Raw genomic sequence first — 17,323 nt, 5'->3', positions numbered from 1 at the left:
ATTCAATAGCCGACGTTTCTCATCCAACTGTAGCTAAGATAGATACAATAGTACATACTGCTTGAACATACAGATAAATCGATACAATAAATAGATAAATATACAATAAACAAATACTTACGTGATAATCGACATAATGTATTGTATAGATGACAGGAAAAACAAACCGGTGTTGTAAACATCATGATATGTTTTTTAACTTGACGTATTTTTCCTCAGGCTACGTATTTTACCTGAACTAACCTTCTGTTTTGAGGCTAGAAGCCTATTGAAGGATGACTCACAGCTGAAGAAGAACAGAAAGCAAAAAATGAGGTTAATTTCTGAAATTGGGGTTTTACGAATGAATATCCTTTATGTGACACGTTGATGATGATGGTTAATGTGTTATGACGTTACAATATCTCAATTCAGCATAAAACATATACTATGCTTCAAATACGAATACGTCATTATATGGCAATAAAATATTCAATTAAATCATGGATAATAAATAAGAAAACAGATTGAACACTGCAAGATAGAAAAAATGATAAAAATTGAACATTGCAAAAATATGTAAAATTCGAGAATGTACCTTGCTTTTATTAACTCACCAGAGCTTTCAATGCCAATTCATTGAAAGCATTCAGACTAATTCTCTTATTTCGAATTATCTCAAAAAGGTATGGAATGAATCTCAAATCTTCTTCTTTATCCATTACCATCATTTGTGGGATATATTATCTAAAATAGATTTTGACAAGTAAGGAAAACTGGGGCATTTTTAATAAACTTTCCTTTAATGTGAGAATAAGAGGAGCTTACACCTTAGACGAGATCAGTACGATGAGCTACAGTGAGACTCACTTCTAAATGTTAGCATTGCTTGAAAAGGATGCATTAATGAATGCTGGTTGGTTGGATGAATAAGGAATGCTAAGGTTTGAATTGAATCTCACTATAAGAGATAAATTGATAAGTATAGTACATGGGAGTATTTTTCTTATGTTACAGACTTTCAAATTGACAAGCCATTATTGTTACATGGTAAGAAAATGTAGAAAATATAACAAACCACTGTCGCTATCCACCGACAATCGATATGTGCCTACATACCAACCACATAAGAATTTTAATTCAGACAATAGACATTGAATTGAAAACATATAAGATGATAGAAACATTAATGACCGAATTTATAAACGATCTAAAGAAATGTCCTAGCCGAGCAAACTTTGGTAAACCAAGCAGAACGATTCTATTGCAGTGAGATCCCAGTCCCGGTTGCACAAAAGCCTGTTAAATTTAAATTCCACGATAGCTAATCAGAGACAGCTGTATTGAAAAGAAGATGTCTCGGATTGGTTCTCTTTTTTGCAACTATGTAACAAGAGTTTAAAAACTCATCGAAGATTATCAAACTTTTGAATGTGACCCATCAAGAAATTGGAATTACAATAATTGAAAGGAGTTCAAATATTTGATTTGTATACTTTAACAACATAATATATTCAACATATAATTTATATAAGCAACGAAACACATAATTATAATATAAATTACAAAATAATATTACCTATACTCGAAACAATACATACTGTCCATAACACTTTCACATCCAGTCTTTTATGCACATTTTGCATGAACTTAGTACTAAGCACTTGGCTCTTAGTACTTATGTACTTAGCCTGTCAGGTATTTCCTTCCATAGAATTGTGCTTTCTTCTCAAACGAAGGACACCTTACTGGAGTGTTGATACGATAGAATGGATTCATCATGTACTGTAAATGACAACAAAGGACATTATTAATGGTTCTGGAGCTGGTTCTAAGAAATCTATCCACCCCTGAATAAATTAATGAATATTTATATGATATGACAGAATAATAGACAAATATAGAATATTATTCATCTTATTAATAAAGAAAGGAATTATACATGTACGGGCTATGAAATACACGATTAACACATTATCACTATGAACTAATGAACTTAGTTCATTGCTATTCATCAATTAATTTCAATTTTATAATTAAAACAAATTCATCCAATTTGTAATTGAAAGTTTAGCAAAAATAAAAGCCCAACCAAACAGAGTTTTCTTGTAATTGGTAGCTCGCGCGGCTCAGGGCTCATGAATTAGCTGAAAAAAGGTCGCGGGTTCTAGAACAATCGAACTTTCTTTTGCTGAAAATCTTCAACTCTGATGAAGATTATCCACGTAGTTTTGTCAAAATAATAAATAATTATTCTATTTTTGTATGTTTCCTGGACTTAAGGAGATTGCATTTAACAACACACAATTTTCCTCAGTGCAAAGCAAGGGTTACCTGCTAGTATTATTAAATAAGTCAATAGATAGTGGGAATGGAAATTTATTGGTCAAGAAGGAAAGTAACAATTGATTCAAGAGTAATTGGAAAATATACAATATCTGCTTAAAAACTCAATAGGATACATAAAATATATTTGAATTTGTACTGGATGGATCATTACCAAAAATTATGAGAAATGGATTGATCGTCAAAACAAGAAAAATAGCATGAAAAACAGTGATTAAGTCTATAGTAGGAATCAGTAATCAATTTTATAGTAACACATTCAAGAAAAATAAACATAAAAAATTATATCAATGTTGGGCTACATTATCACGAATGCAGTATTATTGATAAGAAGTGTCGTTATAAACATATACAGAAATAACAGAACCATATTGCAATAACACTATTCTATTAAAAACAATTCAATACCTAATATTGTAGTAAATAGAGAACATGAAATGAACAGAGAATAATATAGAGTAGGAATCAATATTAAAAACTACTATAGTGAGGTCTACGTTATAATGGCAGTGAAAAAAGATAGGAGAACAACGTTGCCGATCCTCTGTCTTGGCAATGCCTTCTATAGACGGTAGCTGATACAGGTATATTGATATAATATTAATTGTTCATTCTCGTTTAAAATAATCAATTAACTTATATTTTATTAAGCAAGTAATTATATTTTTCAATAATCTCGCAATGAATTTTCATAATCAAGATGAAATATTTTATTAATTAAGTTAATTATTAATTCTACATTGTTAAAAGACAATCTAGCAACAGAACAAAGCGAGAAAGAGATAGCGCTATCTGCTTTGTTGAATGATAGACAAGGATAGCAATACCATTGCTAAAAAAACACTGCTATTATAGCGTGGACCTCACTATATCAATAGATAGATGCTGCAAAATAACAAACACAAAGGGAAACATATCATGAATAACACTAGCTTATGGGAGAATGATCTTTCAACGATGTTCTCTCAATTCACGAAATACAGTATTTACTACATTTATAATATAGTAAAATATAGTATTGAATTTATAATTTCACACAAATCACATTTGACGTTGAAAGTTTGGAAATCAAAGTTGTTATACTGCAGTATAACAGGTAGTATTTATACTACAAATACACCAAAGGTTTATCAGGATTAATTATGGAAGCGGTCTGACTTGGTGATCGGGCTGATAAGTTAAGGATCATGTGCCTGCTACTGGAAGGGTGTCCACTTGAGCCAATTCCTTTGAAAATGAGTAGAAAAATCACTTCCAGTTTGTCCGGAATCCACCTAAAGCTGTAGGTTCATTCATCTCTCATCAACCGCCTTATTACCCAAGCACAAGTCCAAGACTCTAATGGGAATCCAAATAGTGTCATAATACTGCTGGATCGTTGCTCCCTTAATGCAGTTTAATAATTGTGACGAACAAGTAAAGTAAAGTAAGAATCACCATCAGCAAAAATAATAATTCTTCGATAAGTTCTCAACAAATTTTATGGAGTATTTATGATATTCCCTGCATACTAGCCGCTAACTTTACAATGGACCTTAATTTCAATGTTGGCTAAAGAAGCTAATAATTGAAATTGATATGAATGCATAGCATGAAAGGGAACACATATTTTCACGCATCCGATACTTGTAGAATATGATACTTGGCACTTTATGATACATTATGGGTAGATAAGATGTCCACATAATGTCATACATTCAAAAAATCTGGAAATCTCTGGATAGGAGGTTGAAACATTCATTTAGTGAGATTCACGTGATCACTTCTAAGACTCAACTCACACTTACGCGATTCAGGTCGAGAAGAGACTGCGACTCTAGTCTCTTCTCGACTCAGCATGTGTTTTTAAATGGTGACACTCAGACCAGTCGATTCTAGTCCCCGCGACGTCACCATTTGAAAACATATGCTGCGTCGAGGAGAGACTAGAGTCGCGTAAGTGTGAGTTGAGCTAAACACTTTCATCATCGCTTATGAATAACATCAATGTTTTCCATGCAATCAGCGCTGACTGTTCAAAGTAAATTTCACAATAGACATTTCGGATCTATTGGAGCGCATGTAATGAGTACCGTACCTTGATATACATTTCATAGATTTCCATGAAGAAATTCTTGATGCCTTCCTCATTTTTGACATCATGCACCATGATGAATCGCATATGTGTAGCGGTCACAAATGCCGAGACAAACCATTGGTTGAATTTATCCACCGATTTCAGATACATATTGTTATTCTTCCACATGTGCTCGTCGACCAAATCTAGAGCCGCATTTGCCACAAATTGATTCAAGTGTCGGTGGTCGTCTTTCTGGAAAATAATTCTATATTACTATAGTAAACGAAAATTGGTAAGGCGGGTGATGGTGACACCATCTCTGAGTGAAATTGGTAAATTTCAAGCTTTAAATTGCAAATGTTATTCTAAATATTGGAGATGTGTCAATCATATAACAATTTTAAAATCAGGTTTTTGACCGAACATAGTGAGGTCTATGTTTTAACTCGTATTTTCTGTTGTCTGTCTGTATGTAACGCGATTACGGCCAAACGCGTAGATAGAATTCGATGAGATTTGGCAGGAATATTCATTTTTAAACTACACGTCGATGTATACACAAGGTTTTTTGAAATTTTGCATTTCAAGGGTAGTATGAAAAGAAAACGAATTCCTCCATACTCTGATATCACTATATAATATCATCTACTTTTAAGATAGGATCAATCAGAATATTCATCATCAATCAGCTGACTAGTGGATTATTCATTGCATGCATTACACAGATATCTGGCCATGGCTATTTCTATAAGGTGGGGTTTCAATATTTTTTATGATGCGTGCCCATCAGTATCAATATTCTCACATTTGAAATACAAATTTAATAGGTGATTGAAAATAAAATGAAAAATGGTTAAATGAACTAAATAATGCTGAAAAAATTATAATATTCTTGATTGAAAAAAATTATTTTAAAATAGTTGAGAAATATTTTTATCAGTCGTCTGTTGGTGATGGAAGTGAGTGAGCGAGTTCATGTGTGGTGGACTGTGTCAAAATTATGACTCAGCTGTTGAACTTTTGTAATCATTCAATCAGGTACTTGGTACCGGTTGCAAAAAAGCCAGGTTATTTTCAATCCTGATTAATTCCAGTAGATCCATCTTTTTGAAATGGTCTTCTCTGATTTGGTTCACGTGAAATTAATCAGGATTGAAATTTAACTGGTTTTTGTGCAACCGGGCCTATGTGAGGGAAATTTTTGCATTCCTCTGGGAATTAATCTCAATTTACTGTGATTACATAGAACATTTCTGTATAAACTATGAATGTTATTATAATTCCTTCTTTCGTAATAAATTTTTCATGCTTTTGTACTCCAGAGCGAAGCTCGGTCCCCGATATAAAATTTTATCAAAATTGGTTAGAACGCAAACAGTACAGTGCGTCTTAACGCCTTTGGTTCCCTCTCTCTCTTTCTACCTAGCTCTGTCTATCTCCGAGGAGGAGGAAAATGGTGCTATCTCCCGGCAGAGCTGAGTGAGACCCCAGTCATCGTTAAAACCGCAACGTTACAACCGCATCAAGTAAGTTAATCCGCTTTATGTATTTTTCCTCGGTCCTCCGTATTTTGTTAACCCCTCAAAATTACCCCGCGCTGTTCAAAAATAATTTTAAAACTCAAAACAAGTCTGTTGTCTTGGACATAAAGGGACATCTTGGACATGTAGGAAAGATTGGCTTTTCTATAAACAGCGCTAGAAGACATTGCTTATGAATTGAATATTCAATATCTTCAATCTTCATTAGCCAGCCAGATGCGCTGGGTAAGTCAGCACGTCCACATACTCACACATAAGTTTTTGAAAAACACTGCCACGTCAAAAATAAAAACATAATGGCATAGAATGGCTAAACACGGTGATGACCACTAAATATCAACTATAGACTCCAGAAAAAATCACTCAAGGAGTAGTATGGTCTGGCACGCAGCCAGGACTTGAGTCTCCTCTTAAACTCACTGTCACTCAAATGAGGCACAGATGGAGGTAACATGTTGAACATTTTAATAGCGATATTGGGATAACAGTTCTGAGCCTTACTTAGCCTACATCGTGGAACATTGACTTCGAGAGCATTTCCAAGTGAGTAGGCACTCTGCAACCCCTCAGATTCCCTGTCAGATTGGTATTCCTAATACCAACCAGGGAAGCAAAGATAAACTGGCTATAAACTGTAATATAAAACAGTCTAGTATTTACACAGTAAGGGCAGTTTGCACAGTATAGATTGCTAACCTCGATTAAGTTAATCTGAAAGTTTAAACTTGAATCGGTTTTCAAAGTGCATTTACTAATCTAGTTTAAGTTAAACTAGTTTAGCGTTAAGTTGGTAATAGAATGTCATCGTTTATAATATCAGGAAGGCTGATTTTTACAGGAAATTTGTTATTTGTTTACAAACCATCAGTAAATTGAGGTTATGTAGCTACTATTTTAGTATTTTCTTGTTCTTGTTCAAAATCCACAAAGCTGTAAGCTGTACGATTATAAAGTGAAAAACGATCAAGAAATTCTTTAAAAACTTATGTTTAGTTGGCACCAGAAAATATACTTTAGAATGTAAGATAAAAAGTTATTTTGTTACGCTTGAATCTACTACGGTCTTCCTCGTTTATTAGAAATCTCTCGAAAACAATATATCTCAGTTATATGTTATTAAAAACGTGTTTTCTAATCAAAGACCACTGTTGAAAATTGTCTTAATTTCTATCAAGTGGTTTATTCAATCAAAATACTAAATTGGCAGTTTCTGTACGGTACTCAAGCAAAACCGTTAAAAAATTCTCTATCCCAGAAATTTAAATTATATGTTTTTGCACAATTTTTCTCAATTTCAACATTTCTTTGCAGTCATCTTTATCAATCGCATTAAAAACTTCTATCAATTCCTCCATTACAATTATTTTTACATTCAAATAATGATTCACTATAACCTAAATTAATAATAATAATTATTATTGTCTACAGAAGCATTAAAAACAACCGTCGAAAAATAATTTACTATCAACTGTTTCCCCATCAAATCTTTACAGATGTCAAGTTAATCCAAATTATTTGGTTTAAACCTCCTACTTTGGAGGTTTAAACTCAATACAGAGTTCAAACTGATATTGTGCAAACGGAATTTTAGTTTAAACAAAAAAAAAATCCAGATTTGGTTTAAGCTTGAGCTTAAACTTACACTGTGCAAACGGCCCTTAGAGTTGTATTACCGGTACATACATTCAACCACCAATCTTGGCCACCAGTGGGTTGTCAGACAGCAACCATTGACGATCGAATGTAAAACACGCAGAGAAACCAGGAACCAGGATTGGCTGTAGGTCTGGCAACCCGAGTGGGACACCAGTCGGGTAGCCAAAATATGGTGGTTGGCAAACAAAATTTGACGAACCTAGAGTAATGAGCGCAATAAGAACTAATGCCCCTCAACTCGCCCAGACACACTTGGTGACCGACCCACTGGTTGCAAAAACTGGTGACTTAATGAAAACTAAAATTTCTTAATCAAGCTATCAATTATCAAGATGGCCGACGATGAGACTGTTTCAAACTGCATGTCATGTTCTAAATTGGTGAAAGAAAGTGAAAATGGGTTACTTTGTGAAGGTTTCTGCGCGAAATGGTTTCACACAGTGTTTAAAAATTTCAATGGTTGATTATCGCAAAATACAAGACCTAAAAGATCAATTGGTGTGGTATTGCGAGGTGTGTAAAAGTGAGGTTGGAATCACGATTGCCACCCACATTAAACCTGTCGTAAAAAATCCTACAGTTTTGAAAGATATTGATGTTTGCCTAATTTTTGTATGCAAGATTTGAGGAAAATAAGTGAAAATTATGTTCAGTTATGTGAAAGAGTTGAAAAAGTTTAATGTTTTCAAAATGTGACAAAGCGGGAATTAGTTAGGCTACAAGATAAGCCAACCCAGTTGGACAAGCAACTACCTGAAAAATCCAACTCATCTATGGAAGAGTGTGATAACTCTAAATCAACTCCTGTTCCATGTGTCGAAAATTAAAAACATAATCTCAATTATTCTGTTGCTGCGATTACAAATAGTTTTGAATCCTTAATTGATAAAAATGCTTCTTCACCCCAATTATCCAGTGACAATTTTAGTGATGGTCATTCATCTTGGAGCTTGGTTACAAAAATAAATCGACAAAATCCAGTTGAGTATTTCTCTGAACAAGGTAAATAAAGAAATTTCTATCCATAACTCTGATTTTACCAAAGTTAAGAAAAAGGAAAGTGATAGGAATAAACTTATTATTGGATCCAAACCTGCTACTAGTGAAACTGGATGTAAAATTACGGATGTAAATTGACATTTATCTCAAGACTGTCCCCTGATGTAACTAAGAATGATTTACAGGAGTTTTTAAAAAATCTCAACTGTGATGCTGAATGTGTAGAACTGAAAACCAGGTTTGAGAACTACAAATCTTTTAAGGAAGGTGTCAATCAAAGTTTGAAAAATGAATTGTTATGTTCTGACCTACGGCCTGCTGGAACCCAAGTCAAAGAATTTATAAATGGAAATAAGCGAATTTTTTATTCAAGGATCATGTGCCAAGATTGGCGAAGCTGCACACCTGCTATCCAATGCGCGCATTGAAAATTTTCAATGAACTTCCACTGCAGGTGCGAGAATTGGAAGAAAAGTGTTTAAGAAAGTGCTCCGAGAGAAACTGATTAACCTTCCTCTCTATTCCTTGAATGAGGAGATTGTAAACTTTGTCAGTCTCTTTGATCGGCCATCTTGAGATAACTGTAAATATTTGAACTTTTGTGTTTTATTAATCGACAATGTCTATCCAGTATATACACTGGTCACAGACGGAAGAAAAATTTAATTGAATTAGTACGAGCCTAAATTTGAAACTTATAAATAAGTATATCGACTCTAGTATAAACATGTTAAATTGGGAGCTGCGCGCCTTAGTTAAATGAATACGCATTCTCATTTGAAAGATGGGTAGATAGGCTGCCTTTATTTTAACCTGAAGAGCTGGTTAGGCAGCTTAGGCCTAACTTGAAAGTTAGGGCACAGCCGCCCTCTCTCCCACTTAACCCTCCTAAACAAGTTTTAATACGAGAAAGAGGGTTTAACATAGATGACAATGCATAAACCATGTCAATATCATGTCTGTGCATGTGGGTTTTAAACTGATTTCTTGAAATGAAATAAATAAATAGAATATAATTATACTAAGATTAATGCGCCTGCTACTGTCCTCTAGTTATAAAATGTTAAACACTTGTCGATTTTTTCAAGTATTTAAGGGTTTAAAAGAATACTAAAGGTTGGTTATAGACCTTTATAATTTAAACAAATTTATTTGGCTTATGATTCAAAGATTGACTTATGATTAAAAGCCCAACGCGTAGCTGTTAGCCCGTTTTTTTTTTGTTTTTTTGTTAGCTGGTGTGGCTCATGAATCAAAGGTTACGCGTTTGATACCATACAATTGTGAGGTCTACGTTACAATGGCAGTGGAGAAAGATAGAACAACGTTGCCGATCCTCTGTCTAACCAACCTTAAATACCTTCTATAGACGGTACCTAGCTGATACAGGTTTATTGATGTAATATTAACTGTTCATTTCTTGTAAAAGCCTAGGATTTACAGTTTATCAGCAAAAAGAAAGGTAGTTAATCATGCAAGTCATACGGTTGGTTAATCATATTCAAATTTCCAATGACTACAATGTTGGCAGGACATTCCTGGGTTGATTGCGTCATTTTAATAATACTTTTATTACAGTAGGAAGCAGGAGCGTCCAATACGATTCGTCTAATCAATATAAGATTAAACAAATATTGAAAGACGTAACATGAACATTTATTTATAAACAAATAAAGTACATAAAATTTAATAAAAAATGACCAACTCACTTTAGCATCCTTGTTGACTGGAGCAAATTCCAATTCAAAAATTGGATTATCGCCATGTCCAACAATAACAAAGTAGTAGTTTCCAGCCATTAGATCAACTCCAAGGATACAGTTTTGATATCTGGAATCAAACATTTCATGTTGAATAATAAAATTATCATTGTAAACGATTATGCATTTTTGACAGGTTAAGTTTACATTGTGAATTATGGACGATTTTTGAACTTTACAGACATTGCTAATTCGCAAAATTAAAACATTGTAATTACAATAAAATAATGTTAAAATGAATCAATTACAATAAAATATTAAATAAGACATACTACCTTAAAAATTGAAATTATTTATTACACAGATTTCTCATTGTTTTCTTTTCCATTTTTATCAAACGTCATTTTTAATTTTGCAATTTTCAAAGCCTTCTATAGTATCGTCAAAAAGTTGCGACTTTAATCAATAAAGAAGAAATACTTAATGAGCCCTCAAAAAATCAGAATATCTACAACACTCAAATGATAATTGTTTTCAATAATAAAACACTATTATAAAAACATATGAATCTAAAATCAATATGACATGCTAGGTTGGTCACAGTGGATTTAACCTCTGCCGTCTGCCTTGTATCAAAAGTTCTTCATTTCAATAAAATGGCATCGAAACAATTTTTCACAACCGTAAGTATTTCTATTATTCAACGAACTATATTTTAGCTTCTTAAATTTTTTAAAATCAAACTTTTGATAATTGTGTATATTTTATTTGTTTTAGGTGAGGTCTCTCTCCACTACGGCTGCCAATAACCAACTCGTCAAGGTACATTTTTTACTCATACCTATATTTCTTTGGTTATTAATATTATTTTAACTGTATTTAAAAAAACTGATCTTTTGAAATGATTAGATAATAACTATGCTCATTAAATTTTTTGTGAATTCACAAAATAAATTTTTAACGCCTCAAGGTAAGGTTATCTAGGAATTGCAATTGAGGTTATCGAGTACAGTACAGGCTTAGACTAGTTATAGAATAGACACGCTGGGAAGTCTAGCCTCTAAAGCCAACATCTACTGCTATATCGCAAATTCGTTACGTCATCATCGGATAGAAAACTTTCAGATTGTGTCTATTTCAGAAGGATGTGAAATACACCTTGCAAAAGTCCTCCTCATTCAAAAAAGAGCGCTGAGAACAATACTAAAGTTGAGCACAATGGTACACTGCAAGCCGCTGTTCAAGAAACACAATTTACTCACAGTGATTTCCATATATATCCTGGAGACAATAATCTTAGCAAAGAAGACGAAACCCGCACTAAGAAGTGACAGACATGGTCTACATACTAGGAACACCTAGGACATAGACCTTCCAATGCACCGTCTCGCTAAATTCAAGGACTCTCCAGCTTACGCAGGAGCCTTCTTATATGACTGCCCGTCATACTGAAAAACATTGAGGATGACACTCACTTTGCCAGAGCACTCAAGCGCTACCTGAAAGAGAGACCGTACTACACCGCAACGGAGTATGTGCAGGAGCATACATTCAGTCACTACACGGGACGAATGGGGGACCAACAAGACTAACGCGAAACCCCCATCGAAGGGAAGATATCTGACGATTCCCCGGTCACCAGACTGTGGAGAAGACTGGACAAGTAAGTAAGTGAATTATTATCCATTAAAATGTTAAACTCCCGCTGAAATTGACACAATCTGCTATGAAAAACAATGTAAAAAAAAAACTCAACAGAAAAGTTTTCTATCTGATGCTGACGTCACGATTTGGAGGTATGGCTGTAGGTGTTGGCTTCATCGACTTTCAGTATGAATATACAATGGGCCGTGTCTATTCTATAATTGGTCTAAGGGTACAGGACTCAACATAATTTGATAATAAACATGAGAACGAAAGCTTTGTCTTTGTAGATTTCACTAATCTTTAGACGTAGTTTGTTTTGTAGGAGCTATGATTTTTAATGTTGAGTCAACTATATTCATCCTAATTTTTCATTTTTTCAGCCTCCCGTACAAGTTTTTGGTTTGGAGGGTCGTTATGCCTGTGCCCTCTACTCTGCTGGAGTCAAGTCCAAGCAGCTCGAAGCCATTGAGAAGGACCTCAACACATTGCAGGTGCAATATGCATTCAATTTTTATTAACTAGTGTTTAAATTACAAGTATAATATAATATACTATATATAAATATTATTTATATATTTGGGAGCGGATAGCTTCATGGTTGCGCAAATAAGCTATCTTGATATAAGTTGAGCGTTCTTCAATGTTCATTTCCTTCACGAACTGCTTATTATTAAATCACTTTTTGCTATTAAAAAGAACAACTAGCAATAAGATTTTTTACAATAAATGAATCAATTACTCCCTGTGACAACGAGATCTTTTAGCAGGTCCGCCATCTTCCTGGTTGTCAAAATACACAATCAGGATGTGAGTGATTAATTCATTTATTGTAAAAAATCTGACTACTAGTCGTTCTTTTTTATAGCAAAAAGTAATTTAAGAGTTATTCGCCTGCTGATCCTTTTATAGGGTGGCCACATGAAGATGGAATATAATTTACTTCTTGGAATATAATTCATGATTTTGAAAATAATTATTGCTCCTCAGTGGTTGGAATATTCTAATTTTGTAATTCAGATTTCGTTAGTACCTGATTGTAGATTGATATTGTTCTATTGCTATTACAAGTAAATTTTAGACAGTAAAATTTTGTATTTTGACGTGGACGATACAAGTTTAAGAGTGTTTGTTGTAATAAAAATATTTAAAATTTGAGCCTACTCGATCCACTCATGTTTCACCATCCATCTATTAACCACACACAAGGTCCATCAACATCAGCAAAAAAAGTTTAAGGAACCTTGATTTTTATAATGACTGTAGAAGTGATTAAGTCTGTCATGAACTCAAAATGATTTATTTTTAAAATGATCTGTTACAGGCGTCTTTCAAGACCAACAAAAAACTCGAAGATTTTTTCCTGAACCCTGTCCTGCAGAGGCAAGCCAAAGCTAATGCCATCAACGACATCTGTGAAAAGAGCAAATTTTCGTCCGGTGCCACCAATCTGTTAGGTAAGCTGTTAGGTTGCTGATCACAAATCCATTTATTATTATCATTACTTGTAATAATTTACAGATAGATGATCAAATCATCAAGAAAAATTACTATCTCTTATCTTTGATATTTCTCTCGTCCAGAACTAGTGATTCAACCGTTTTCTGTAGTGAGATTACATTTCAACTGTCAGCCTTTGTTGAATGTGAAAAATGTTATTCTTTTTTAGGAATTCTGACAGTTCAAGTTAATTCTGCCTGCATTGGTGATTTTTTCAAGAATCTCATTAGGCTATAGTAATTTTTATCATTCTATATTACGGTAACCTATATTCTAAATATATTCCAATATACTTCTATAGAATTAACATCTCTGCGAGCCAGTACTCTGGAGCGTTGCAACTTCAATCAGTTATCATTACATCTTGAGGTTTTGGGTTCTGTTACCATTCCGTATTATGTATTCATTGTATACCATACAATTAATACTTCAACTCATTGTCAATGCACAAGTTATAGATGTTGACTTCATTAAATTAGCATGATATAATAATTGGTGATTATAACGAAGATGTCAATCATAATAATTGGTGATTATAACGAAGATGTCAATTTTACTTCATGACAACATAATTTAATAATAATATTATCAACACTAAAATGAACCTTGAAGGCTTTACTTGAACAGTATCTATAACTATATAAATCTTGAACTATATAAATGTGAGAGAAAATATTTAATGGTTTGCCTGTTTTCCTCTCCCAATTTAATTTTGACGATAAGAGGATATTGTACAAATTAATAAAAATATGTAAATTAAAATCAATATCGTTTCGAAAATAATTATCCAAATTAATTAATAAGGTTTAATCAAATAGATTTTATTACTACTGTACTTGATTCAAATGCATGTTACTGTAGCAGTGGTTCATTGTAGCTTAAATTATGTTAGTATAATAATTATTGTTTTAAATTTCAGTTGCTCTTGCTGAGAACGGACGCCTAAAGAAATTGAACCCAGTCATCAATGCATTCAAGACGATTATGTCGGCACACCGTGGAGATTTGCCATGTGAAGTCATTGCTGCTAAGGTACGTTCAAATTGAAACCTATCTTCTTCTTCAGCTTCCTCTTCTTTTCCTCTTAAGCTTCTTATTTTGTTGTTCCTCTTCTTCAGCTTCTTAATTCTAATATGAATGAACTAGTTCATCTGCCGAGCAGCCATTTTTGGTGTTTGGCTGCTCCTCTATTGTCAAGTGGTGCAAATAATATTCCTTCATTTCTGATTTAAAGGTTGTTGGAAGGATACTTGTGATTGTTTCTATTTTCAGCTGTTTCCTAGCTCCAGTGTTTAAGGCCGTTCGGTACACTTTTTTATTGAAATTGGATAATCTTTTTCAATATATATATATATATATATATATATATATGCATACATAGGCCAAAATTAGAAGAAAAACATAATTTTACACTTAATATTTCAAATACCAATAGAATTTAGAACGTTCTGGAGCCACTGACACGCATCTTTTCCAGCATCATGGAGGGCCGACAGCCCTCCATGATAGGAGTGTTGTGGACACTCAGATATTAGGTGGTTCATTGATTGGATTTGTCCACATTGGCACAGAGGATCAGATGTGTATCCCCATGCTGTCATCAGCTCAGCACACCTTCCCACCTGCGTCCTGAACCGGTTAAGGCCACACCACTCTCTACGTCTCAGCTGGGTGCCAGGAACAATGTCATTAGGGTCATCCACAAGGCCTTTGTTCCTGACCTCTCCCTGCAACCATCTCAGTCTCCATAACTCCTTTGCACTTCTAATTTCCTCTTGTTCGTCAAGTCTCAAGTATCTTCTTGACTTGAGGCGCCTTGGTGGAGGGTTAGCCAAATCTCTAGAGACTGGGAGATCCTCATGAATGTGTTGCAACTGGGAAATGAACTTGTTCTTCTTCTTCTACCTTCTGAGATCTGGAGGCATGATGTTACTAAGCACAGGCAACCACTCAGTCTCTGTTGGTCTCAATGTCCCACTAATCTTCCTCATAGTTTCATTGAAAACTGTATCAATTTTCTCAACATGTCTGCTGCGAGCCCAGACAGAAGAGCAGCACTCCCCTGTACTGTACAGAAGTGCAAGACTTGATGTTCGAAGGGCATTCATGTCACAACCCCAGGTTGTTCCCGCAAGTTTGCTGATGATATTTAGCCTTGTCTTCAGTTTATCTCTCAACCCCTGCAGATGTTGTCGATATGTGAGGGATCTATCAAGTCTGACTCCTAGGTAACGGGGTGCTTCCTGATGAGATATTCTTTTGCCACATAACCTGAGATCAATTTTTTCAATATAATTGTTAAGAACATTATAAGAGTGAGAAAAGGTGGCAACTGAAACTTTTAAGTGGTCTAATAAGCGAGTTATGGGTTGTTGAAGTACTAACTCCGTTTTCTTTCCAGAACATAACGGTTTCAACTATATTAACAGAACTTCTCTTAAAAATTCAGAAAATGTATCTTTCCAAACTAAAACATTTTATTCCCCATATCGTTCATAAATAAAAAGGAAATTTTTTTGTAAATTCGATAACTTGTTTATTTTGACATAAATCGCGAGAAAACGCATTTTAGAACAAAGCCAATGATATACTGAATGTATTAAAAAACTCCAATGGAAAATTCGAAACTGTAATGATCTGGAAAGAAAACGAAGTTAGCACTTTCAACAACCCATAACTCGCTTATTAGACCACTTGAAAATTTTAGTTGCAACTTGTTCTCACTCTTATAATGATCTCAACAATTATATTGAAAAAGATTATCCAATTTCAATCAAAAAAGTGTACCGAACGGCCTTAATTTAGTGGCATATGGGATGGATTATGTATCGAGGTCCTACTGAAACAGTATTATTGATGAAATGATGTGTGTTGCAGCCCCTGGATGACCAGACCATCAAGGCCCTCCAAGGAGTGCTGAAGGCTTTTGCCAAGAAAGGCGAGAACGTCATCCTAGAAGTGAAGGTTGACCCCTCCATCATTGGAGGCCTCATTGTCAGCATTGGAGACAAGTACGTCGACATGAGTATTGCCAGCAAAGTCAAGAAGTACACAAACCTGCTCCAGGCGGCCGTTTAAGCCCAATAATTATTGTTAATTTTGTAGTTGATATTGTATGTTAAGATGAAAAGATTCAGAGAAAATATTGCAACATGTAAATCATTTATGGAAAGTTTTCGAAAATTTGTAAATCCATTCTGTATAGATTTATGAATTGATCTCGTCTCTCTTAAAATTTATAAAAATGTTTAGGTTGGTGAACCACAGCGACCTTTAACAAAATGCCATGCTCTAGGGAGAATGGCAACGTTGCATAGTAGGTTCATTCAACTTGTTACCCCGTGTTGAAAGCCGTGGAATGTCCAACATGCACTGAGCCATAGCCATACCAGCTAACAGCTGATTTTGAACCTACTGTACAGTGTTGTCCACTCGTTGAGCATGGCATTTTCACATCGTTGTTTACATTTAAGAATTGAAGGAGTTATTCACTTGATAAAAATACGAATTTACATAGTATTTACAGCTCTAGTTGAATTTCTTTTGAAATATAGTCGACTGAATCCAGCTTGAGAGTAAGTTTTGGAATTGTAAAATAGATAACAATTATTGAAAATTGTCTTTTGGTGAGACATGTTTTCGTAGTAGTAAGTCTGAAAAGTGGGTCTAAATAAACAGGTTTTTAAAATGATTGAATTTAGTGTATTTTTCATCATAAAATATAAACTTTCCACCCAATAACAAGATATATAAAATATTCTCTAGTTTTCATTGATAAATATAACATGAATATATTATTAAAATGTATAAATATTTCATAAAAATAGACGCTTTCATATTCTATTGACGATATAATTGAAAAATATGATAATATAATACAATGAAATGTAAGAAATGAA

General features: G+C 34.0%; 2 protein-coding genes across 2 annotated transcripts; one reads left to right on the top strand and one right to left on the bottom strand.

Annotated features, from left to right (window-relative positions):
- Positions 1-1,453: 1,453 nt before the first annotated feature.
- On the bottom strand, positions 1,454-10,836 carry LOC111048019 (trafficking protein particle complex subunit 2). Its single transcript, XM_022333862.2, has 4 exons — positions 10,616-10,836; positions 10,290-10,410; positions 4,403-4,636; positions 1,454-1,764 (listed from the first exon to the last, which is right to left on the bottom strand). The coding sequence occupies exons 2-4, from the start codon at positions 10,377-10,379 to the stop codon at positions 1,666-1,668; spliced, it is 423 nt and encodes a 140-aa protein (XP_022189554.1). The 5' UTR covers positions 10,380-10,410; positions 10,616-10,836; the 3' UTR covers positions 1,454-1,665.
- LOC111048022 (ATP synthase subunit O, mitochondrial) lies at positions 10,454-17,120 on the top strand. Its single transcript, XM_039432834.1, has 6 exons — positions 10,454-10,963; positions 11,058-11,102; positions 12,308-12,418; positions 13,249-13,381; positions 14,344-14,456; positions 16,302-17,120. The coding sequence occupies exons 1-6, from the start codon at positions 10,937-10,939 to the stop codon at positions 16,500-16,502; spliced, it is 630 nt and encodes a 209-aa protein (XP_039288768.1). The 5' UTR covers positions 10,454-10,936; the 3' UTR covers positions 16,503-17,120.
- Positions 17,121-17,323: the final 203 nt, after the last annotated feature.

This window comes from Nilaparvata lugens, chromosome 7 (assembly GCF_014356525.2).
Source record: "Nilaparvata lugens isolate BPH chromosome 7, ASM1435652v1, whole genome shotgun sequence".
Classification (NCBI taxonomy): Eukaryota; Metazoa; Arthropoda; class Insecta; order Hemiptera; family Delphacidae; genus Nilaparvata; species Nilaparvata lugens.
This window is presented reverse-complemented; position numbering and strand designations above follow the sequence as displayed.

Coding starts and splice junctions, on each gene's coding strand:
- LOC111048019 (XM_022333862.2), bottom strand. CDS start 10,379: ATGGCTGGAAACTACTACTTTGTTATTGTTGGACATGGCGATAATCCA. Junction 4,637..10,289: donor CAGTCAACAAGGATGCTAAA/GTGAGTTGGTCA, acceptor ATTATTTTCCAG/AAAGACGACCACCGACACTT. Junction 1,765..4,402: donor TCTATGAAATGTATATCAAG/GTACGGTACTCA, acceptor TGTCATTTACAG/TACATGATGAATCCATTCTA.
- LOC111048022 (XM_039432834.1), top strand. CDS start 10,937: ATGGCATCGAAACAATTTTTCACAACC. Junction 11,103..12,307: donor CCAATAACCAACTCGTCAAG/GTACATTTTTTA, acceptor TCATTTTTTCAG/CCTCCCGTACAAGTTTTTGG. Junction 13,382..14,343: donor CGGTGCCACCAATCTGTTAG/GTAAGCTGTTAG, acceptor TTTAAATTTCAG/TTGCTCTTGCTGAGAACGGA.